This window comes from Glycine soja, chromosome 4, assembly GCF_004193775.1.
Source record: "Glycine soja cultivar W05 chromosome 4, ASM419377v2, whole genome shotgun sequence".
Taxonomy (NCBI): Eukaryota; Viridiplantae; Streptophyta; class Magnoliopsida; order Fabales; family Fabaceae; genus Glycine; species Glycine soja.
Genome location: NC_041005.1, coordinates 46,589,230 through 46,613,972, shown reverse-complemented (window position 1 = coordinate 46,613,972; position 24,743 = coordinate 46,589,230). Strand labels below are relative to the sequence as shown.

Genomic DNA, 24,743 nt, shown 5'->3' with positions numbered 1-24,743 from the left:
TAATAAAGTTTTTAAATTTTTATTAAAATTAAGTAAAATTTGATTCTTTTGTTATTTTTTTACATAAATCGTTTCTCATTTTATACTATAGTATTCATAAATTAAATCAAACAATGTTTCAAACATTCATCAAAACTGATCACCGACCAAAACATCAATTTTAACTTAAAAAGGACTTACCATTTTCCTCTTTAACCCAATTTCACATCCTACAAATTATTTCCTTCAACTTGTCCCTAAAATTTTATTTGAATATTTTTAAAATCATGTTATATCCCGAATCCATCATAATTAATCTCTAATTATCTAGATAGAAAATAAGAATTTGAGGATTTTAATAAGAAAATTATGCAAAAAAATAAATTTGTTTAACTTAAAAACAAACTTGATTAAAAAAATTAATTGACCAAAATCGAAAATTAATAGTCTACACTAAAAGGACAAAAAATATAATTAATTAAGTAAAAAAATTGGTGGAATCCTTTTTTGTTATGATATTTTTTATTTAGTAGATTCATAAGTTAAGGGGAGAAATAGAAATTTTTTGTTAAAATGAAATTAATTATTATATTTAAAAATATAAAACATCGTAATGTTTTTTTTAGTTAATTAAAAGTATTTAAAATGATGTATTTAGTGTTCTTTAACTTGTACACGTAAATTAAGTAACAAAAAATGTGTATAAGTTAAGGAATAAATTTAATAGAGTGATATTTGGTTCAATTTTCTTAAATAAGACCTCAAATTTAAGTCTTATAAACAACAAAAATATGATTAAAAAAATTATTTTACTCTAGATCAATGTATGGTGACAAAAAAAAACACATTAGTTCAATAAATTCTCTTCATAAGGATAATCATGTTTTTGTCTCTATTTTTTTCTTTCAACTTCACTTTTAGTTCTTAAATAATTTTCTGTGTAACAATTGTAGTCTTTACTGTGTAACAACTATGTTAACAGTCAAATGACATACTTATCATGTTATTAAGGAGTATAACAACATCAATCATGTAATTTGTTCTAGTAAACTATATATTTAATCCTTCATATATTTAGATCAGTTCACATTAAATTAATTGATGAGAAATTAAATTATAATTTATTAAAGAATTAGGCCTAACAGTCTCATTTTTAATAATATGGTAAATCATCGGATTCACAGTGTAAATGCTAAGTCATCGATCACTCAACACTATATATTACTAGATAGCAAAAACAAATTGTTAACAAATTAAAAATGCTAAAAATTATATTTATGAACTAAAAGTGGAATTTGCAAAACATTATATGCACCACCTAGTATACAAGATATAGGAAATACTCTAACCTATCAAACTAAAGTACAAATATGAGATCAATCTCTAGTTGTTAGTTAGAGTATATCTCTGATAGATATTGCCAAAAAAATAATATATTATACTTTTGTTTCCTTGTAATTTCATATTTTTTCAGTTTAATTACATCCTTTTATATTTTTTATCACTAGATCTCTTATATTTTTTTCTATCACTAAATTTCCGTATCCCTTATCTCTGCTTTAGTGATGGTTTCAAACTTATAAATTACAGTAATAATAGGTAAGATTTAATAAACCAATAAGCTCTTGAGTTTGTTGAGTAAAAAAAAAGTTCTTGAATTTTTTGAAATTTTTTTAATCAGGTTTCTAAACTAAAAAAAAAACATTGTAATTAAATTATTTATCTTTTATAATTTTTATAATTGAGTCCTAGAATTAGTTTATGGTGTCTTGATCAAAGCTTTAAAGAGTTTAGTGATTGTTATAGAAGGCGTAGATTACAAGGGATAAATTTACTCTTATACTATAAATTACAATACACAATTTGGAGTCTGCTCTCACTCTTTTCACTTTCTCAATTAAACATTTTTTGTATTCTTTTCTTCTTCTTCTCTCATTTGAATGTGCATTCCACACACTTCCTTCTTTTATATTTTAAAACTGAATTTTCAATATTTTTTAAAAATTATAACGCATACATTTAACCATATTTATGTATTATAAATTTAGTTATAATATAATTTATATATAAAATAATATTTATTTATTATGAATTTTAATTATATAAAAACTAAAATTGTAGTACTAGTTAAGTATATTTTTTAAAATGAAAAAGGGAGGAATAAACCTTATCAATAATGTAGTAGTCCTTTCTTTTGTTATTATCATTATTATATATATATATATATATATATATATATATATATATATATATAGAGAGAGAGAGAGAGAGAGAGAGAGAGAGAGAGAGAGAGAGAGAGAGAGAGAGAGAGAGAGAGAGACTTCGGATTACCATCATTTGCACTTGAAAAACAACGTACATGGGTTCCACAGAAAAGAAAACTTGAAAAACTGCAGTTTATAAAAGGAAAGGCTCCACATATTTCTTCAATTTTCATATTTTTTGCAATAAACTAATAGAATTTCTAATCTTTTATAGTTGGCATCTTGTGCAGCTGTTTGACCCAAATAAATTGACTTTGGCGTATAATTCCCTTTTCAAAATTTACGGCATTGACAAATTGAAGCGCCAAACACCAACGACCGTGTATATAATATGTACACACTACTCCTTAGTGGCCCGTGCCATCTTTTTCAATACTCTACCCATACATGACCAATGTCAAAGAAGAGATAAGAACACCATATAAATTCAATCGTTCTCTTCATAAACAACTCATTGGATGATATGCATGTCTAATATCCATCCCTTCTATATTTTCTTCAATATATATGATTTTTTTTTATCTATAAGAATCAAACACAGATACATGTATCAAACTGCTTAAACAATTGAATAATAACTATCTTAATTTCTAAGTTTTCACGTAGGGTTATTGCAGGATTTGGCAGAGTATTAATGGGCCTTGTAAAGGGAAAGTGGAAGCAAAACATGATTTCCAAGGCGTGGGAGGGTTGCCGATTAACTTCAAGAAGGCCACACTTGAAACTAAAATCATTGTCGGAGAATGATGATGATCATGAGAAGAAGGGTAGTCAACTAGCCCCTCATGGTTGTTTTTCAGTGCATGTTGGACCAGAGAGACAAAGGTTCGTTGTGAAGACCAAATACGTTAACCACCCACTGTTTCAGATGCTGCTAGAAGAGACAGAACAGGAATATGGGTTCGAGAGTGATGGTCCCATTTGGCTTCCCTGCAACGTCGATTTGTTCTACAAAGTGTTGGCTGAGATGGATGGCGAAGAGAATAATAATAACATCATTATCCACGGTTTTCGAAGAAGCTTTATTACCATGGCTAAGGTTTTTCCTTTTTTGGTTCTTCGCAGCCCTCCACGTCTTCTTAGTCACATGAACAAGGGTCATGGTGCATACAGCGTTATGGATTCGGAATTGCTCAGATAAACCGATTCCATAAGTATCTTGTAAGTTCATAATTAATGTATATATATTTTTTCTTATCCATAAGAATTGAATATTTGGTGTATACTCAATCATCTAAGTTAAGCTACGCTCTGTTGTTGTAGAATATTTCTGGCTTGTAAAATCCAACGTGAAATATTCACATGCACCTAAAAGCAATAAATTTGTTAGCCTTTTTTAGTTTATGTTGAATTCGAAATCAATAAACAGAAAGGGAGAAAAAGAATAAAAGAAAAGAGTAGCAAGATACTCAGTTCCTAAATCACCAACAAGCTAGCAAGAGAGGATGAGGACCAGCAGCGGCAGAAGATTAATTATTTGTTTACACACTTGTATATATAATATAATTGCATCGCTTATATAATTTCCTCGTGAATTTATTTGCAGAAGAAGACTACAAAACAATCATTTATATATACTCTAAAATTTTTTAGAGTAGAGGAATCTTTCCTTGATATAAAACAGAGAAAGATTTCAAATTTAAACAGCATTTACAACACAGAAAGAAAGAAAAAACTAACATTTATCATACATGTATAAAGGACATGAATAGGAAATCAAAGAATCATTTTCTTAATTTTGTAGGTAATACTGTATCTGTATGCATGGCTAATTAATTATCATAGTTAATTATTCATTTAAAAATCTTAAAAGCTATAAATACATCTCACTAATCATTTAATTAAACCATATGCAAATATAAATACAGATAGAATAAACTCATAAATATTTTATCATTTAATTGTAGTCATCAACTTATCTCTATTGATTTCTCAAAATACAATAATATATTCTAAAGTATTTATTTTTAACAGTAGAACTCAGACAATATTAAGAAATTTATAATAATGTATATACTATGTTCAATTGAATTAGATCTCATTGACTATTCTATATTGTTATTAATATTTATCTTAACAAAAAATAATAAAGATAATTTGATAAACTCATAAGCATATGGTTTGAAGGTTACATAGTTTCTTTAAAAAAAGTAAGGAATCGCATCTTAAACTCATGTTATTTGTATTTAGTGTATATGTAAAAAAAAAAAAAAAAAACTATGTTTAGTGTACAAATCGGATACCTTAATTATGAGCTTATGACAGGAGAAAAAAGAGGTAATTTCTAAAAACAATTAAAAGGTTTAGTTATGTTCTTTTTGTCATCGTTGTTTTTAATTTCTATCTACAATGCTACTTAAAGAATTGAAATTAAGTCTATTCGCAAATAAACTTCTTTATCATTACTATGATATATAATTAATTATATGTTACATTAATTTTTATATATATATATATATATATATATATATATATATATATATATATATATTCAAATATATAGTCATTTTTATAAATAATCTAACAAATATTATTCCTGAAAATATAATTCAAATATAGGTAAGTAATACTAATGATTTAAAATGATGAATACGAGAGCTTAGTTATTGAGATGGAAATAATCGCAAACGGGATGATGCGGCTAGGATTGATGATATGTCACAAAAATTCAATCATGGTTTGGGGATCAGAGACTCTGAAACATGATCCACCTTTTAAAAATTTGCAAGATATGTTTGAATGAAAGGCTAGACTAGTGACATTAATAATTTCGAACGAGAATTATTTTATTATAATAGAGGCAATGATTAGAAGTTTTTTTTTTCCACACATAAAATTATAAAGTGTTAAAGTTTAAAATATAAGTCATGTGATATTTTAAATTGTCATATGGTTATTAAATTTTAAATTTTGGTTATTGATTCATGTATGACAATATTGTAGAAATTATAATTTTTCACTCTTTTAAACAAACATTTTTCTCACTTCATGTCTTATATACTAGTATTTTAACTTGTATTACACAAAATTAATATTTATTTATATAAAAAATGATAGTAAATTAATATTATTTAGAGTTTAATATTCATGCATTAACTATATAAAATGATTTTACATTATTATTAAATCATGCAACCAAAAAAATACTACTATCATTCAATTATAAATTATTGTTGATATGACTTCTTAGATGATTATTGTAAAAGTCAACAAATTTGTTATGCATTATAGTTTGTCACCTCACACTTATACTTCAACAATATCTCTTTCTCTTTCACATGATAATTTTTCTTTTGAGTGAAAGTCATTTTTATTTCACATCAGGTGGGAATGAGAAAGTTGAGCAATATATAAGTGAGGATAAGACTCATAAACCTAAATTTTAAGATTTTGAGTTTAAATGTGGTGTCAAATTCACTTATATGATTATTCAATAACTCATTGGCATTAAATCTTTTAATGTTTTTCTCCTTCAATTGCACATCAAATGACAATAAGTAGGGTCTAGATACTCGTACCCGATCCCACACCCGCACAGGTAGGTAGCTAGTAACTTTAATCCATATCCCTATATCCATTAGATACTTATATATTCGCACCCACATCCATTGCCTGGACTTTACTTCTATTTAAAGGTAACATATAAATAAAAAAGAATAAATTAAAAAATTACTACAACTAAATTGAAAATTAACTCTTAAATCATCCAAACGTAACATTAAAAGCATTCAAATATAACCTAAAATCATTCATACATAAGTCATAAAAAATAATTATATATATATACACACACATATATATATATACATATATATATAGTGATCCATAATTCACATAAAGGCATGACAAATTTATGTGTATCAACAAAAGTTTAGGTTTTTTTTGTCTTTATCCTCCCATTCGTTAAGGGAAACGAACTCTTAGGCTAATTCGGAATTGGCCAAAAGATAAATAAAATCTGACCAAAAATTATTTCTATCAAAAATCGAACTCAAGTATTACCCGATCGATTCAATCTTAACTTTAGTATATTAATCATTTGCAGTTAATCACTTGGTTACAAAAACTTAAGTTTCCTACCAATTATCATTATATTAATAATTAGTAATTAATATATATATATATATATATATATAAAGATATTTTAATTAAATTATATATATATATATATATATATATATAAAATAACCGTGGAGCTGCGGAATAGATACTATAGTACCGTACCACACTCATCCCCATTAAATTTTTCTAGATAAATATTCGTCCTAAACCCATTTTAATAAACGAATATTTATTCTATTCACTTATTATTAGGAATGAAAGAAATAAAAGATAGATGAAAAGTAGTTTTAGGATTCATTCAATTCATTCATTCAACAAAGTATTACAAAGTTGATGTATTTATACAAAAATAGAAAATAACTAACTTGAGTAACCAACTAACTTATTCAAATAACTTCTAGTAACTAACTAAATTAATTTTATGTCTAATATCCCCCCGCAAGCTGGAATTTGTTGAAAACACTTCTAGCTTGGAGAATACAATACATCAGCATTAAAGAAGAAAGAGAAAAGAAAAAAAAAATCTGAAAACATGAAATATAGCAAAACATGTCGAAAATACATTGGTCAAAATAAAAACTTTGAGAAATCTTTGACCAACTTCGACGGCTTCCAAGAGTCCAAAGCAAGCATCAAAGCTTGTTGGCAAAAACTTTGGTGACGAAGGACAAGAAATTGTAACCGACACACTCGAAGAGGTACCACAATGCGATGGCATAAACGAGCACCACAATCGCTCCATGCCAATTCATCCACAACACCACATCAACAACTAAGCCTTTGTCGAGAACACGATGAAAGGATGAGAAACTAAGGCAATGTCAAGATTGTCAGAAGAATGAAGGGGTTAGAATCATCAATGGCAGCCATGGCCATGAGAGAAAAAAAAAGAACCAATCAGACATCCGAAAGGTCCCCTTAAAAAACGATTCATAAGGGGGTGGCCTACCTAGTTATATAAGAACTTAATCATCAATGACATCCATGGCCATGAGAGAAAGAAAAAAAAGAACCAATTAGGCATCTGAAAGGTCCCCTTAAAAAATGGTGCATAAGGGGGTGACCTACCCAGTTATATAAGAACTTAATCATCAATGACATCCATGGCCATGAGAGAAAAAAAAGAACCAACCAGGCATCCGAAAGGTCCCCTTAAAAAAACGATGCATAAGGGGGTGGCCTACCCAGTTATATAAGAACTTAATCATCAATGGCATCCATGGCCATGAGAGAAAAAAAAGAACCAACCAGCATCTGAAAGGTCCCCTTAAAAAAACGATGCATAAGGGGGTGGCCTACCCAGTTATATAAGAACTTAATCATCAATAACATTCATGGTCATGAGAGAAAAAAAAAACCAATCAGGCATCCGAAAGGTTCCCTTAAAAAATTATTCATAAGGGGGTGACCTACTCAGTTATATAAGAATTGAATCATCCTCATGAACCACCCGATGTGGGACTCGCAACACGCTCCCTCGAGTCAGGGCTCGGCGCCACAAAGTGAGCCATAAATAACTTCGATAGGAAGCAAGAGACACGGAAGCAAAAACTTATGATACCATATTAGGAATAAAAGAAATGAAAGATAGATGAAAAATAGTTTTAGGATTCATTCAATTCATTCATTCATTCAACAAAGTATTACAAAGTTGATGTATTTATATAAAAATAGAAAATAACTCACTTGAGTAACCAACACTAACTTACTCAAATAACTTCTAATAATTATAACTTGAGTAACCAATTAACTTATTCAAATAACTTCTAGTAACTAACTAAATTAATTTTATGTCTAATACTTATAGATATTTTTTTGAATAAAATAAAACTTGATATACTTTGTCATCTCTACTAGCATATAAATAATATTGATCTTATTATAATATATCTAGCTGTAGATTGATAACGTACTTTATATATATGTGTGTGTGAGTTTTTTAAAGCTGCATGTATATGCACATATTTAAAATTAATTAATTTCTAACTTTATCTAATATGAATTAATCTCTAATTATCAGTTAAAGGTTCCTCGACAGAAGAAGAAAAAAGTGAAATATATAATATACTGCCTTCTGGAGTGTATTTGGCTTTACCTCCGTTTTGTCCTTATAACTTGCTGACTTGAAGAATTACTAGTAACCAAGTCAACGGTATCAATTTTTGAGAAGGGGAAAATAGAGGTTAATTGCCCCCTCATTTTCATTAGACTACTTGTTTGCTTTAGAAATTCACATTCAAAATCCCTGAGTCAGCAGTCGAAGCAAACAAAAATGGTGTCGGCGACTCAGCATCGCCAGCGTCGACCAAGTCTCCGTTATCAACGAAGAAAACAAAACTTAAAGCAAAATGGTTTGAAGAAAACTTCTTTTTCTTTAGTAGTTTTTGCAGAAAACTAAAATTTGTCTACGATATATATTTCAAAATCTTTCTTTTATTTTAAAGACTTTGAACAACTAAAGAAAGAAAAATAAAATTTAATATGATATTATCATCCAAGTATTTATTTCTTTGAAGTGAAATAATTTTTATACTTTTCTTCGATCTTCGATTCTTCTCATATAGTTACGTATTTTATTTTTATTTTATGACACATTTTTTATGAATTATTATATCCACTTCATTTTAATATTTTTCTCTTTAGTTAATTATCAAGTGATTATAGTAAAATATAAGCTTTCTTAATTATTTTAATTAATAATCAATTTATATCATCAATCAACATTGATGATATAATCATCAACATATGATATTTTATCAATTAAATTAATTTTTTATATTTTTATTTATTCACTCATAATATAGAGATAGTATTAAGTGAAAATTCTTGATTATTGTGAAAAATAAGAATATTTAATTATAACTGTTAGATTAAAATTTACAGTTCGGTTAGCTTATTTTAATTACAAGTCTAATGAGTTTTTCCTTTATTTAAATTAAATATCATGTTAGATCATCTTAGGGAATAAGAAATTTTAAGTGTGATTAAACTTTAAATTGATGATTAATTTCACAGTCGAAATAAAACTTATGAAAATATATCGGGATCTTAATGGGAAATCAAAAGTTTTAATTAAGATGATTACTAAAAACTATATTGAATTAGATTTGTGAAAAAATACAAGGGATATGCAATTAAAGAATCAATTTGAACCATCAATTTTAATTTATTGTAATTAAAAGTTCTCTTTTTATATAATAACTAAAAAATATGAAATGATACTTTCTTGACTTAACAATTTTTTGGTCCTTTTAATTGTATTGATTTTTACTTTAGACCCTTATAATTTTTTTTTTTTGGTTTTCGTTTTTGTAATTTTACACAAACAAAGAAAAAAATTATACTATTAAATAGATGAAAGAAAATATTCCCTCTATCTTATTATAAGTATCGTATAAAAAAATTATTCTAAAATAATCATTATTTTATCTTTTAATATAACATTAATTATTTTTTCAATTTATATTTCTTATATATTAATGATTAATTACAAAATTTAAAAAAAAATAATGATAATGTATGATTAATTTTATAAAATTAATATTCCCTTTCATCAATTTATTATTTTTTTCTTGATTTATATAAGACAAACCACAACAATTATTTTAGAGGGAATAATAATTTTATAAAACTAACATTATTAATAATATTACACTAAAAATTAATATGACACTTATTTTTGAAATATAAGTACAACATTTATTTTGAGAGGAAGAGAATAGTTCTCTTAACTTCTTAAAGTTATTTTTTTCCAATTATATCCTAAAATAAAATTTAAAAGGCAAATCAATACTTGCAATGAAAAGATACAGCCATGAAATAAATCTGCTGAGTGTACTGTAGTAGAATGTATTTATTTGATGCAAACCTTTTAATTATCTTTTACTCCTACAGTATTATATAGTTGTAACTACTTTTTAATTAGTTATTGTGAGTAGTTGAAAAAAATGAGAATTTGTAGAATAATTTATGGCAACAATAGTGTGTCAAAATTTTAAAGAGCAATGCTAAACAGTAAACAGTACGGTTCGTGCAGTATTTCCCAATTGTTTACATTTGATTGGATAAATTTAAATTAAAAAAAATTGAAATAAAAATGAATTTGACGGAATTCATGTGATATGTTATCAAAATCTGTTTTTGTCAGATTCGTGCAGTATTTCCCAATTTTAAAAGAGTAGTACTATTTAGAAATGAAGTGAGTATAAAATTAGATATTTTGGATTATATTTGAGTAGAAATTTTGAGTGCTCAAAATTATGCATGAGAACCAATTGTATCTCTTATTTCTGTGTTTGTAACCCTAAATCCCGAGCTTCTCCATGTTTCATTGCAAGGATGTTTGGATCTAGAATCTTTATTACACTTAAAAAATAATGTTCTTTTTAAGAAAGCCAAGGGAACAACAGGAAATACCACTTCACATTGATTCCATGACAAACACACACAATCAAACTAAATGCCTTTATTAATAATTTGAGTAGATGTATCAACCACTGATTAATTAGTCAGATTTATTCATTAAGGATGTCTGTCACCCGACCAACACTACTCATTAACACTTGTACCACCCTACTGCGCCTTCACACCTGCATCATCATTAATGCTTCAAAAATTACCATAGCAGAACTAGGCAAACCCAGAAGAACATTTACGCTTTTCCTTTCTTGACCATGTGACAAGAACAAGATAACTTCTTTCTCTGGCAGGGTCACAGGGCCAGAACAAAGAGGTTCTCCCCAGCCAAAATCGGCGGTGTGGAAAGACAACTTAGTCCAAGTTGTGATCAAAAGGGTAGCTGTTAAAGAAGGCCTAGCTCTTGTGACTTCAAAATAGTCAATGGCAGATCTCATGTAACTATCTGTGACCATGTCAATAGCTTCACGAATCAGTCCCACAGAAAATGACAAAGGGTTCTTCAATAACTCCCCAGCATTACACAACGAATTTGTCAACACAATAGCATTCCCAAAGTACCCTTTTGGTATTGGTGGCACAAATCTTTTCCTTCCATCAACCGCAAACAGAAGCTTCGTTTGTTGATCAGGTTGCATTCCTAATGCTGCAGTTCGAGCCCTCCATACAAAACCTGAGAGTGCTTCAAAAGTGGAGCACTTTTCCAAAACCCCATCTTCTGTGGCCTTTTTCTTGAGCATGTCGAGCTTCTCAGTGTCGAAGCAGAAGGATCTGTAGAGCATGTTTTCTTCCTCGTAGAGTTTTTTAGTGTTTGATATGTCTTCTATTTCGGCAAACTCGGTGTGTTGGAACTCTATCTTGGGAGGGTCACGTGCTTTGATTATGGTTCGGTCGAGAAATGGTGGGGTCTTTAAGTTCAAACCTCGGGCTATCTGGCTCCATGCATTCACAAACTCCATGGCACAAAGTCCATCTTTCATGCAGTGGATCATGCATAGCCCCAATGTAAATCCTCCGCATTTGAACTTTGTCACCTGCAAGATACATCATTTTTAGCATCTTTGACATGTATTGAATTAATGTACCTCTTCCGTTTCATGTTCCCTTCCCTTTTGTGATCCAATTAAAATGGAGTAAACTAACACTTTTAGGCCTTTAAATTATTAGACATTGTCGTAATAATTTTTTAAATTAGAAAAATATCAAATAAATTCTTAAAATTTCTTCTTATTTTATTTAATTCCTAAATTTATTATATCACTTATCTTCATTTTGCTCCCTCAATATATTTTAATATTACCATTTAAATCACACATGCATATAAATTCTAAAATAATAATAAATGATTAAATTTTGGAACTTAAGAGACACCTTTGAAAAGTTTTTTCATGTCTAAAAATATGATTTGTGGAAATCATATTTCTTATGAATGAACAAAATTCGTTTTGTTAACATTGAGAATCTTTAGATAAATTTTTTAAGAATTAAAGAGTTACGTATATTTTTATAAATTATTTTAATTATTTATCATATTATATAATTTAATAAAAAATAACATGATATTTTTACTGTAATAAAAAAAATTAAACTTGAAAAAGAAATATTTTTATTTTATCCATAAAAAACTTTTTGTGGGAAACTCATAAAAAAAAAGACATTCTTGAGAAACATCATTTCCCATAAAAATTAAGTTTTCTATCCTATGATCCTCAGAAAACCAAAAACTTATCTCTTTTCAAATGCTTCTTTATTTTTTGAGCTAATACGTTATTATTTTTTTAATTTTAGAGACGGAGAAAAAAGAGACAAGATAATGAATTATTTGATTTCCTTTGATTTACACATGCTTTTACTATATATGTATTGCCTATAAACATATATTTTACTCTCTTATAATTCAATTTTATCTCAAAAACATTTTTCTTATAATTCACTTCGAAATAAGGTGAACATTTATAATTTTTCATACATGCATAAGGCAGACTTAGGTATATTATCTGAAATATATTTGGTTCGTTTCGTCACTTGAAATGAAAAATATTATCTTAAAAAGAACTTTTATTTTATCCTTTATCATGCAGGTGAACTTCTATTTTTTTATTAGACAACAATATTAGAGCCTTTAAAATACTACACCTAATTTTTTTGTACTTACATAAAACTCTAATTATTATATGATATCATTTTTCCCTTATCTTTCTTTTTACTCATACATACCTTTCAACTTTTTGTCCTTTGATGATATTTATTCTAGTGGCAAAGAAAGTCAAACCTGAACAGTCATAAGAGGCATCTCAAGAATACTTGGAGCACCAGGAACATAGTAGACCAGTTTCCCAAGAGCATCAGGGTCAGGCTTTGTCAAGTCCCCAATCTCTTCAATGTCAAAATCTGCTTCAGCCTCAACGAACACTGCACCCTCCCCCGGGTTATCCACTATTAACTTCTCTTCGGAGCTTATCCTCAACGTACCGGCCATGGGGTAGTAAGGGACAAGAATCTTTGACAAGGATTCCTTGATAACTTGTGCAGCATCCTCGTTTCCTCTAGAACCTGATTTGAAGCAATAAACCGTGCGCACCGGAACAGCAATGTTCTGGTCTAGGTTTGAGAGGAAGTAGAGTCCCTTTTCTGTTTCCTCTGCTGGCAGAACTCGTGTCGGTTCTCCTTGCTGCTTTACGTTAAGTTTAATGCTAGACATGTCTGCAATTGCCATCACGTAAGAACATTTTGAAAAATCATGATATATATATATATATATATATATATATATATATATATATATATATATATATATATATATATAAAGAGTGAGATGATGAAAAAAATTGGCAACGTTTCAACTTTCAAGCTGATGAAAAATGTAAGAAAAAAAAAATGAATACCAAACCCTAGTCGACCAGAAATTATTAAGTAGTCTCATATTATCCTCTGTTTGTTCCAACTTCCGACAAATTACTGTGTGACATGTATTCGAAGATATAAGATTGGTGTAATGATTGAGAAATAATGAGGGGAAAAGGAAAGGGAAAAGGAGCTGGGGTTCGAATTTCCTAATAGATATTTTTAAGAAAATTAACAAATTAATATTTGTATATAAAAAATAAATTATGTAATATGTATTCAATTCGAGATTATCTAGTAATTTCTCCTACAATTAACACTTAACTGAAAGGCGAGAGAAAAAAGTAGGCATGCATAATATATAGTGATATAATGTGATAAGAAAAAAGAAATAGAAAAAAATAATAGATGTTATATAATATATAGAGATTTCTGTATATCATCACTGAATATGTTAAAAAGAAATAGTCCATGGAATATTGTTGCTGTAGGTGACAAAGAATAATATGCAAAAATTGAACATGGCGCATGACATGATACACTCAACTTTTTAATTACCTGAACAATGTTTAGCACGGGAAGTTGATCGAGGCGAGAAAAATGAATGAGGATCTGATAGCACATGTGAGGTTGGAGAAATTATATAGGAAGAAGTGAGATACTGTAGAAGTTTTGAAGATTATTTCGTTTGATTAACAAAATGTAGCAGCTTGATAGGGACAGATTAATTAATCTGGATATTTCCATGTAGTTTGTAGGTGCAAACGTGCAATTTAATGCATGCACACAAGTTTAGCTATAACAGGTAAGAAACCAAATTTACATTACTCTCTTCATTCCAAAATAATAATTTTTTAAGGTTATAGCAGATTGATTGAGCAGTAAAAAAAACAGATTGATTAAGAAATATTTAGTAAATACAAATTAGACAAAAAATACTCTTATTTCATAGCTACTGTTCATAAATTATCTTATTATCCACCAATAACAAATACATTCCATTATCTACCAACTTGTTTTTATGCTTGATGTATCTTCAATGCAAGTATTAATTTATCATTTTAATTATATCTAGGGGTATTGTTAAAAAATATAGCTTAAAAAGGCTAAAAAAGACTGTAATTTTGGAACAAAAAAATAAAGGCAAAAAATTATTATTTTGAAATGAAGGGAGTATCATTTAATCCTTCCCTCTTTTTTATAAGATTCTTTTTTTAAAAAAATATTTTTTTATAAGACCATTTTTTAATTGTTTGTTGCATTAGTTATTTTTTCTCAATAGCACCCTTAATTAATTGACAAATTTTTTAGCCAAAAAATCATAAATGCTGAAAATTAATGAAATAAATTTTCTCTCTCTTATTAAGATTGGAGAAGAAGAGTAGCAATTAGTTAAGAAGCAAATGAGTAGAAAGAGAGAGGTGACTAATTTATTAAAAAAACTAAGGGTAATTTTGAACAAACATTACAAATTATCAACAAATTTAATATATATTAATTAAATTAACTAATTTTCTTAAAGGATATAAATTAGTTGACTAGATTTTATAAAATGGGATAGAAGGAGTACACCAGAAAGTCTAGCATATAAAGGAGACATGACGGAGTTAGTTAGTCAAGTTGGCATCCAAACTTATACACTCAAATATAATGTTATTAAAAAAAAGTCTCTTATTTAATAATAATACGAATTGTTTTACAAAGTAATTGTTTGGGTTGGAGAGAAAGAAGATCAACACCCTCCCCAGCTCTACCTAATCATAAACTTAAGTTATCCCGCTCACCTCCATTTATATTGGACAACACCCTCCAAAATCCCCTACACATGTCTTTTTAGCATTGGTCATGCCTCTATATGTGTACCGAGTATGGGTGTGTTGTTGACTGGTCTTATCACCACCTTCTAATAGTTTCATGGACACATACTTGGATTCATTGGAAGAACACTAAAACCCCCCAAAGCAACATGATGTGCCCGATCATTATAGTTGGTCAGTCTTAACGTGTGTCCATGGCCAACTCTATACAAACAAAGGATATCAAATTGTGTTTCAAGTCAAAGATTGATCCTTTGAGGAGTATAGTTGGTCAGACAATCCAGTAACTATACCCAATTTAAACATCTTTCTCTACTAATTTCTCTCTTACCTTTTTATTGAAATATCCACACTACTCATCATTTTTCTTTCGCTCTTGCATTCTCTTCTTTATGAAAAGTATTTTATGGACATCTAGGTGTCAACTTACACTTAGAGAGAGAAAGAGAAAAAAAATGTGTGGTTGATGATATAATGTAATTAAAAAGATAAAAATGAAAAGAAATAATAAATATTAATGAAATGTTTAATAAGAAAAAGAAAAGGGACATACAGATTTTGTACACCCATTGTCCATCCAAAAATATGTTTAATTATATGTATAAATATAATAATTTTATTTTACAAATGGTTAAAATTTACCAATTCAAATATTATAATTCCAATCATTCATTTATTTAATTAATGAATACTACTACAATTTATATTTAGAAGACTTGAATTCCTTGTAAAATTATATTAATGTCATCACTAGTCCCTCGATCTCTACTATTCTTATTAACAAAATTTAAATCGAAGCTCTGCGTAATGCTTAAAGTTATTATTATTATTATTATCAGGAGTTTTCTATCATCTTTTTTCACCTCGGACTTTTCTTTGTTAGAATGTTTTATCATGTTCGCAAAATATTTTTGTTTTGCTTTCCAGCTTGATTATGACTAATACAACGCATCGAAAACAAGAAATAGACAAGGATGAAGTATGTGTATATATGATACTGCTTATTTGGTATACAATTAATCTTTTTTCTATCAAATTGACCCATTTTATAATAAAACAGTATTTCAGTTGTGATTTTATACCAAATCAAAAATTAAACCTGAGACTTTTATTAAGAAAAGTGTGTGCAATAACTTGTAAGTTAAACCATCTACTTTTGGTGATAAACATTTCATGTGTGCAATAACCCCAAGGATTGGTTTAGGGCTTAACAATTGGTAGACATATATATAATAGAAACTGACATACAAAAACATAATATATAAAATGTAATAGAAAATATAGAAAATGAATAAAATCAAATTTAATTATTTGAAATAAACGTCATTACATAATTATTTAATTAAAAACTCTTTCACTATTTTAATTCAGTACAACGATGGGAAGAGAAGAACTTCGAGCCTCTCTAAATTTCTTAAATAAAAATAAAACAATAAATAGAAGAAAAAAAAGTTTAGAAGTTAAATAAAGTATTCACAATAAAAAAAAGGTTAATAAAATGAGTGAAGTTGGAAAAAAATAATAGTACGCCAATTATTGTAATAAGAAAAACATTAAAGTTTAAAGGTAAAATTACCTAGTGAATTATGGTGTGTTCCTTTTATTATTAGTATAGATGATAAATATAATAACATTTTAGAATTTATAACCAATTCAATGGCAACCATAGAAAAGTTAACATAAAATTGCTTTAAATTAAAAAAAAACATTTTATAAAGAAAAAAACTACTGAAATTTGACATGTAAATTTAGACGACTAATAGATTTCTCAGTTATTCCTTAGAACATGTATACGTATATTGTAAAACCAAAGGAATCTAATCTAATTAGTTGAAGGTATATGAGTATGGTAAACTCCTCGATATCATCTTTGAATCCTAACAATATGCATATGGCAAAGGACAGATTTACTCAATTTTATAAAAACACAGTTGGAACGCTGAAAAAAGGATTGGTAACTGGTAAGATTTGCAAGTTAAACCTTGAGAACAGCAAATGAAAAAAAAAAATGACCAAACAGTTCCCTAAAGCATTAGATATGAATCCCCAATTCAAATCAGAATGGGAATCATGGCAATACAAAGGGTAAACGCTTTTATAAGCAAGAAAATCATCTCAACTTCAAATATCTATAATCTAGTTTTAACAAATAAAAGAAAGAACATTGATCTAAATTAGAAGGCAATAATGTTTACAAGCAGGCTAAAAAAACAAACTATTAAATATGACAAATAAAAGGTCACATCAGTAATACAGGGGAACGGGTTAAATCTAATATGGTACAAAATACAAACCTAATTTAGAGCATCTATAATGAAGGTCACAACTCAAACCAAATATCTACCTTAACTTATCCGGAGAATAATGAAGATAAAACCTAGCTATTAGATGCCCACATGCCCCTAATTTCTGCACAGGTCAAATATTATTTGCCCAACTAAAATCATGCATCATCATCATCACCATCATCATCTTTATCTGCATCACCATCATTCTCAGCTTCTTCATCTTCCTCATCAGACATGTTATTAATTACATCTGTAATTATATCCTTCACCTCTGCTTTTCTATGCATTAAATCCAGACCAAAGTGGGTACCTATCAAATTTCATTACAAACTAGTGAGTTCATGATATCATTCCCTAAATATTTAGAAAGAGAATTTTCTCAAGAAAAAAGGACATACCAAGTTGCCTGAGGATATCGGATAAAGTTGCCTGCATCAAGTATAAAAATAAAAACATTATAAACAAGAACAAGTTTTGTTAAAGACACGATTTGATCACTGTAATTAGAGAATTATCCCAGCAGAATTACAGAAAATCATTCTCTTTTATACTTTTAAAAACCATTTTATAAATAATTTTCAAAAACTGATTTTCACAAAACAAAAGTGAGAGTAGATGTGAAAGTGCAAGAAAAAACAAGTAATAGAGAACTGAAACATTAGAGATATTTTAGTTTTCTTGTTTGAAAAACTAAGAAATATTAGTTTTGAAAACAATTATCAAAAACTAATCTTATCAAACAAGTTATTTTTTAAATAACAAAATAGTTTTTAAAAACAGCAAGCAGACCCTGAAACTCAAAAAATTGAACTATACATGAACTGCCAGAGAAGCATTACTTACAGTATTGAAATCTACTTCCTTCAGAATATCAACAACTACAGCATGCATGTCCTGCTTAGTGGGTTCTGCCTTGGCCTTCTTATTACTTTTACTTTTCCCTACCATTGACATCAGAAAGCAATTAAAATAGAAGAGAACACAAGCATACTTAATATTAAAATCAAATCTTATAAATTAAAAGTTTGTATAACTTGTTTAAATGTAAAAACATAATATTAAAGGGAAAATTTTCTCAGATGGTTTAACAGGATTACTCAAGAAAAATTAACCAGAAGTTCAAAAAAATTAACTTTTGAGCAACCAGCAAACTATAGCATATGGCACTAAAGACAGGAGATATGTGAGGAGAGTAAGTAGTCAATTCACCTTGATCCTTAACCAAAGCCTTTGAAGATTTGTCAGTTTGTTTTTTGCTTGCAGTTTTCCCCTTCGTGTCCTGCTTTTCACTAACAGTTTTCTGTTTCTTGGATGCAGGTTGCTTTGACTTAACGGAGGCAGAAGCACTGTCATGCTCAGCAACACTCTTTTTTGAAGTTGTCTTTTTTTTAATTTTTTCAATGCTCTTGGCATCTTTAACAGGGGTCTTCTTGACAGATGAGGTTCTATCAGCTTTGCTAACTGAATTCTCTTTAACAGATTTTTTGGAAGTACGCTTGTGAGACTTTGATTTCTCTTTCTGTTCCTCTGATTTACTTCTTTCATCATCACTTTCATTGTTCGGTACTGCAACATCTTCATCTTCCTGAGAAACATCTTTTGCATCTGAAAGTTCAGCTTTATCGTCCTCCTCATCATCAGAAGACGGTTTTTGCTTTTTCCCAGATTGGGAAGTTTGTTTTTGCTTCTAGAGTAAGACAAAATATATAAACGTTATTAAAAATAATAAGAACATATTTGAGGCATATCATTTGTTACACTCATTAAGTAACAAGCAAATTTGCAACCCAAATCATCTATGGAAAATAAAAAGATAAAATAGAATAACGAAATATGTTGTTGATGATTCTAATTGCAGTCAATCCAAGGATAGAATATAATATCCAGATGAAAATCTGAGAATGCATCTTCTCATTCACAGTTGACAGAATACAGAAACTTAACAGGTAATCAAGGTCCAAGGATTGCTTATCTAAATTCAAAATTGGCATTTAGGCCAAGAGATCAACTCAGCAAAAAGAACCGAATGACAATTATTAATACTTGAGTCACTACATTCCCAATTCTAGCAGTCTACACTAACAGCAACCACAAAGCACCTGGAACTGGAGAAAACCTATTTGAAAAATATCTATTAACTGTAACAGGTAACAACAGCTTCACCTTACAGTTTGAAACTAGATAAAACTCCACCTCCCTAACAAATAGAATGAACTAAAGTCACTGAACCACAAGCATAATGCCTTAACAACCCCAGGAAGTTCATAATTTAAATCTCAAACTACTTCAAAAAAATCAAAAATAAACTTTTGTGCATTTGCTAGGAAAAATAAAATGAAAAATAATAGAATCAACAATTAGATTTAATGGAGCATTAATGAAATTTTCTGATTGTTAACCTTTACAAAAAAAAAAATATTGCAAGTGTCAGCCAAAAAAGTGCAACCTAGGTAAAAGGCAAGTATTGATCAATGGCAAAATGGATATAACATTTAGGCTGAATGGCATCATCAACCAACATATGCACAATTATTGCTTTAGGATGACATACACGACATTTCTATTCCATGATAGCCTCCACAATCACAAAGAATATATTCAAATGCCAATTATAGGGACAGGATGAGACAACTAACAGTGAAAACGTCAAATTATAGCCCTATTAAGTCAAACTCTAGACAGACAATCACAATTAGAAAGATATTAAATCATTGATGTTGGGAAAAACCCAAGTCTCACATTGGCTAAAAATAAAGCCAAGTTAAAATATATAAGTGAGGGACAACCCTCACCCCTTGAGCTAACTTTTAGGATTGAGTTAGACCTAAACTCACATTCTTAAAATTCTAAGATGGTATCAAAGCATATTCAAGATTAAATCAAAGGGTCACCCACCATTGTTATTCACACACCAAAAAGTCCAAGAAGTGCTGGACGTGAGGGGGTGTATTGGGAAAAACCCAAGTCCCATATTCAACATTAATAATAAAAAAAAAAGGGTCACCCACCACTGTTGTTCACGCACCAAGCCCAAGAAGTGCTGGGTGTGAGGAGGTGTGTTGGAAAAAACCCAAGTCCCACATCGGCTAAAAATAAAACCAAGTTAGAATATATAAGTGAGGGGCAACCCTCAACCCTTGAGCTAACTTTTGAGGTTGAATTAGGCCTAAACTCACATTCTTAAAATTCTAAGAATTGAAAAACATGTAACTTAAAAAAGGTTAGCACATAACAGATAACAGCAAGCCCGAATAAAGTCAGTATATAGTCATGACAAAATACCTTGGCAGGTGTCTCTGTAGATGCTTCCCCAGGAGATTTGCTAGGGACTGACTTTCTGGTTCTCTTTTTACCTTTCTGTTAAGATAGAAGCAAACTTCAAAAAACTAGCCACATTAAAATAAAAATAAAATTCTAATACAAGGCGTACATGTATTCATATTAACTTCATTGGAAGGGATTATTTTCATCAATCCATCTGTTGAATTAAAGTTTACACCCAAACCTCACATGTTATATATAAGGATAAGAATATAAGGATTGAACTCCACGAAGCATTTAATCACCAGTGATTTTCTCATGTGTTTCTAATTAGAAAACAATCTCAAACTAACAAAGATGGACAACCTGAGATATGCTTTCAATTTCAATGAAGTGGTTCCACAATGAAATGACATACAACAATGCAAATTTATCTTACAATTTTCAAAAGTGTCAATTGATTAAAATTATCTATAAAGAATAAACCTGTTCTTTATCAGCAAGTAGAATATCAGTTGTAGCATGAGGGGACTCCAAAAATTCCAACAACTTTGCTGACAGCTCCTCCTGAAAGCATGCTTCATTTAATAATTTAATTTTAAAAAGTATTAAAACTCTATACTCAAATGAAATTATATTATAACAAACTTACCTTCTTCATATTGGTCTTGTTTATTTGAATATTAAGAACATCACAGAAGTCCAACAACTTTTCTTTGACAAATTTGTCAATCCTTTCCTTTACCTTGGCCCTCTGTTTGTCCTGCCAAGAATTTTTCAACTGTGGGTTAATTAAAGCATAAGGCACTCACGTTTTATGAAAAGTTAACATTTACAATTAAGATTCATCTGTAGAGAAATGCTAGCAACACAATTTATATGGAACCCTTGAAACAAGTCCCACTCCCTACTTAACAAGTCTAAGATGAATTTCACCACATAGTAAATAGTGTATTAGAAAGAGTGTTTGAAAAGTGTGTTGTTAACATTCCTCTACATCTTAATAGTTCAGGCATTAGAATCGAAGCAGGCATACTACAGTAATAAACACAATAGTACCTCATTTTCAGTCCACACATAACCAGAAAACTGGCCTATATTTCTCTTTAAATTGTGTGCCTGCAAACCATTCAGGAATAGCAATGGTGTTAAAGGGAGCATGCACCCTTAAGTGACAAAAACAGCACAAACAATCTAAGGAACATCACCTTTGTTTTCTTTCCAAACAGTAAAGTATGAAGCATATGCAGATTGTCATCAGGTTTTCTCTTTGACAACTTGAAAGCCACTGAAAGTTTATACAAAATTAACTTGATTGGGTAACACTGATGTAGAAAAGGATAAAGACAGGTGAACAATCAATTTGAAAATCTGCAAAGATAATATTTTATGGCATCCAATACCAAACCAAGATTGCGTGCTAAAAGATAAATCAAAATCATGATATTGAGTTTCAATCACCTAAGTAACATGACGCCAATGGAGTGAATTTACCAACGGCAGAAATTTTTGCCATGAATCACTTCAAACACTCAAAATCTGTAAGTTGCAGGACAAAGGACCACCAAATGAAAACACCAATGTAACGAAAGCAAGAAGGAACTAGGAAGCTGATAACAGTTATAACTTATAAGACCTAAAACCTCTAATGTTCTCATGTTTTCTCTCTGCTACAATCAAGACTCGCTTCAGCAATCTATGTAATGCACATAAACAGGCCTCCAAATATCACTCACATGAAAACATTACCTTCATATTTTCAGGTCAGGTCTACCCAAATTTAAACCAAGAACAACAGCTCCCTACATCTAAGAAACACCATATTGAGGAAGCAATAATCTAAAACCCTATGGCTATGCACAATAAAATAATTGAAGCGGGAACCAGCCTAATCATTGTGAACATAACAAAATCATGAAAGGCAAAAAAAATAAAAAATGCATAAGCATGAAAGACATAGTGCCACTTAAAAACACCATCAACGACAAGCAATTCATGACATCGCTTAAAAACACAATTGCTGAAACTCCAGACAGGATCACAGGAAGCCTCAAACAACATTCACAATTACTTGATCCATAAGTAATTTAGCAAGTAAAATTCAACACCCACATTATCATCATTCAAGATGGCATGCTACAACAACTAGGAGGAAACAACAAAGTAATCAAAGGAGGAGCTAAACGCACCGTTTGGGATATCCTTGAGCTGCGTGCCACGTCCCTGAAACCCAAACAGATCCAAAAGATCAAAACACGAACACTTCACTACTTCGGTCCTCACAAACCCAAAAAAATAAGCAGTAAAATAAAATAAAAAATTAAACTTTACCTTTTCAATTATCAAACCTTTACTAGCGGAGGACCTTGCAGACTTAGCCGGCGAGGGCACAGAGAAGCGCTCCACCGTTTTCCTCTCCCTCGTGGGCCTCTCACTCGGCGCCGGCGTAACTGGATCCTTCTTACTCTTCTTACCCTTACCCTTCTCTTTCTCTTCCACTTCGTCTTCCTCTTCTTCTTCGTCTTCGTCGATCTCTTCTTTCTTCTCCTCAGCGGCGTCTTTCTCTTCTACTTCCTGATTGTCAGATGCTCCGTCTTTGTCGCCGGCATTCGCGTCCCGGGATTTTGCCGCGGCGTCGTCCGAGGAAGCGTCTTTCTCGGGAATCTCCGATTTCGCACGGTCGTCGTCCTGGAGGGGAGGCTTGGTGTCTTCTAGGGTTTCGGTGGCCATGTTTTTGGTGGGAAGGGGGAGAGAAATTGGGAACCCTAGCGGAGAGAGAAACCCTAGAATTGGAAGGAAGGGAATAGAATCTGGTTGTGATTGGAATTAGAATTAGAATAGAGAGAGAAAGAAAGGAGGGAATCGCGAAATGAATGAAAATTGGAGTTTGATGAGAGGGCGCGCTTAAGGGTGAAACTTGAAAGTGTGCTGTGTGCTGTGTGCTTTTCAAAATTTCATGCCAAAATTGTGAGCGGGTTTCGCCACTCACTCACTCTCACTATCACTCTTCACTCTTCCCCCTTCTTTTTTCCTTTTCTCCCCGCATAACCACTCACTTTCCTGCATGAAAAATAAACAAACATTTTTATTACTGAATTGTCAAACATTTTACTTACTAAATTAAATTTATAATTTTTATATTTCATAAATTAATTTATCGTCAAATGATGAATTTAACAATTTAATCATAAATAAATTAATAAAGATTTGACAAAATCCCTATTGTGACTTGGAAAATTATTTTTATTACTGAATTATTGAAACTGTGGACGATTTTTGTAGTATGAGATGTTGTGAGGGAATCTTTCTTTCAAACACTTTACACATATATGAGGGTACTTGAAAAGTCTAGCTGGCTATAATAGGTGATGCGGGCTTTTAGACTGTGTAGTTCGGATGAATGGGTCCATGAGTTATGGGTTTGTAGTTTAGTGCGCCGTTTGGACCCAAAAAAGTCTGGACCAACAGATTTTACTAAGGGAGCTACAATTGACACTACCGGAAGAACTATTTAAACTTTTCACCAGGTAAATTTTTAAGTTATTTCAAAATTATTCTTCTCATAAAAATATGATTTCATTGTATAAGTTTATAACAGAATTATGTTTCCATTATACACATTGGGGTGAAAATTAAATGATACAATGAAAACACGATTTTGTGATAAACTTGTACAACATAATCATGTTTTCATTGTTATTCATTATTTAACTTTTTTCGCACCTTTGGTAAACAACAAAAACATAATTTGTTGAACTATTATGCAACGAAAATATATTTTCATTATTTACCTTTTTTACACCCATAATTAC

The 24,743-nt window shown here is 29.9% G+C and overlaps 3 protein-coding genes across 3 annotated transcripts; 1 reads left to right on the top strand and 2 right to left on the bottom strand.

Moving 5' to 3' along the window:
• The first annotated feature begins 2,681 nt into the window (after positions 1–2,681).
• On the top strand, positions 2,682–3,585 carry LOC114408213 (auxin-responsive protein SAUR71-like). The gene has a single exon (XM_028371283.1). It carries the CDS (start codon positions 2,878–2,880, stop codon positions 3,382–3,384), a length of 507 nt encoding a protein of 168 aa, XP_028227084.1. The 5' UTR covers positions 2,682–2,877; the 3' UTR covers positions 3,385–3,585.
• A 7,172-nt stretch (positions 3,586–10,757) lies between these two features.
• LOC114408212 (omega-hydroxypalmitate O-feruloyl transferase-like) lies at positions 10,758–14,162 on the bottom strand. The gene is made up of 3 exons (XM_028371282.1): positions 14,124–14,162; positions 12,994–13,424; positions 10,758–11,755 (listed from the first exon to the last, which is right to left on the bottom strand). Exons 2-3 carry the CDS (start codon positions 13,420–13,422, stop codon positions 10,889–10,891), a joined length of 1,296 nt encoding a protein of 431 aa, XP_028227083.1. The 5' UTR covers positions 13,423–13,424; positions 14,124–14,162; the 3' UTR covers positions 10,758–10,888.
• Positions 14,163–17,524: 3,362 nt separating this feature from the next.
• Positions 17,525–23,982, bottom strand: LOC114409962 (protein DEK-like). The gene is made up of 11 exons (XM_028373656.1): positions 23,263–23,982; positions 23,121–23,154; positions 22,140–22,219; positions 21,991–22,050; positions 21,584–21,694; positions 21,418–21,498; positions 20,953–21,027; positions 18,880–19,357; positions 18,514–18,611; positions 18,069–18,099; positions 17,525–17,980 (listed from the first exon to the last, which is right to left on the bottom strand). Exons 1-11 carry the CDS (start codon positions 23,659–23,661, stop codon positions 17,826–17,828), a joined length of 1,602 nt encoding a protein of 533 aa, XP_028229457.1. The 5' UTR covers positions 23,662–23,982; the 3' UTR covers positions 17,525–17,825.
• Positions 23,983–24,743: the final 761 nt, after the last annotated feature.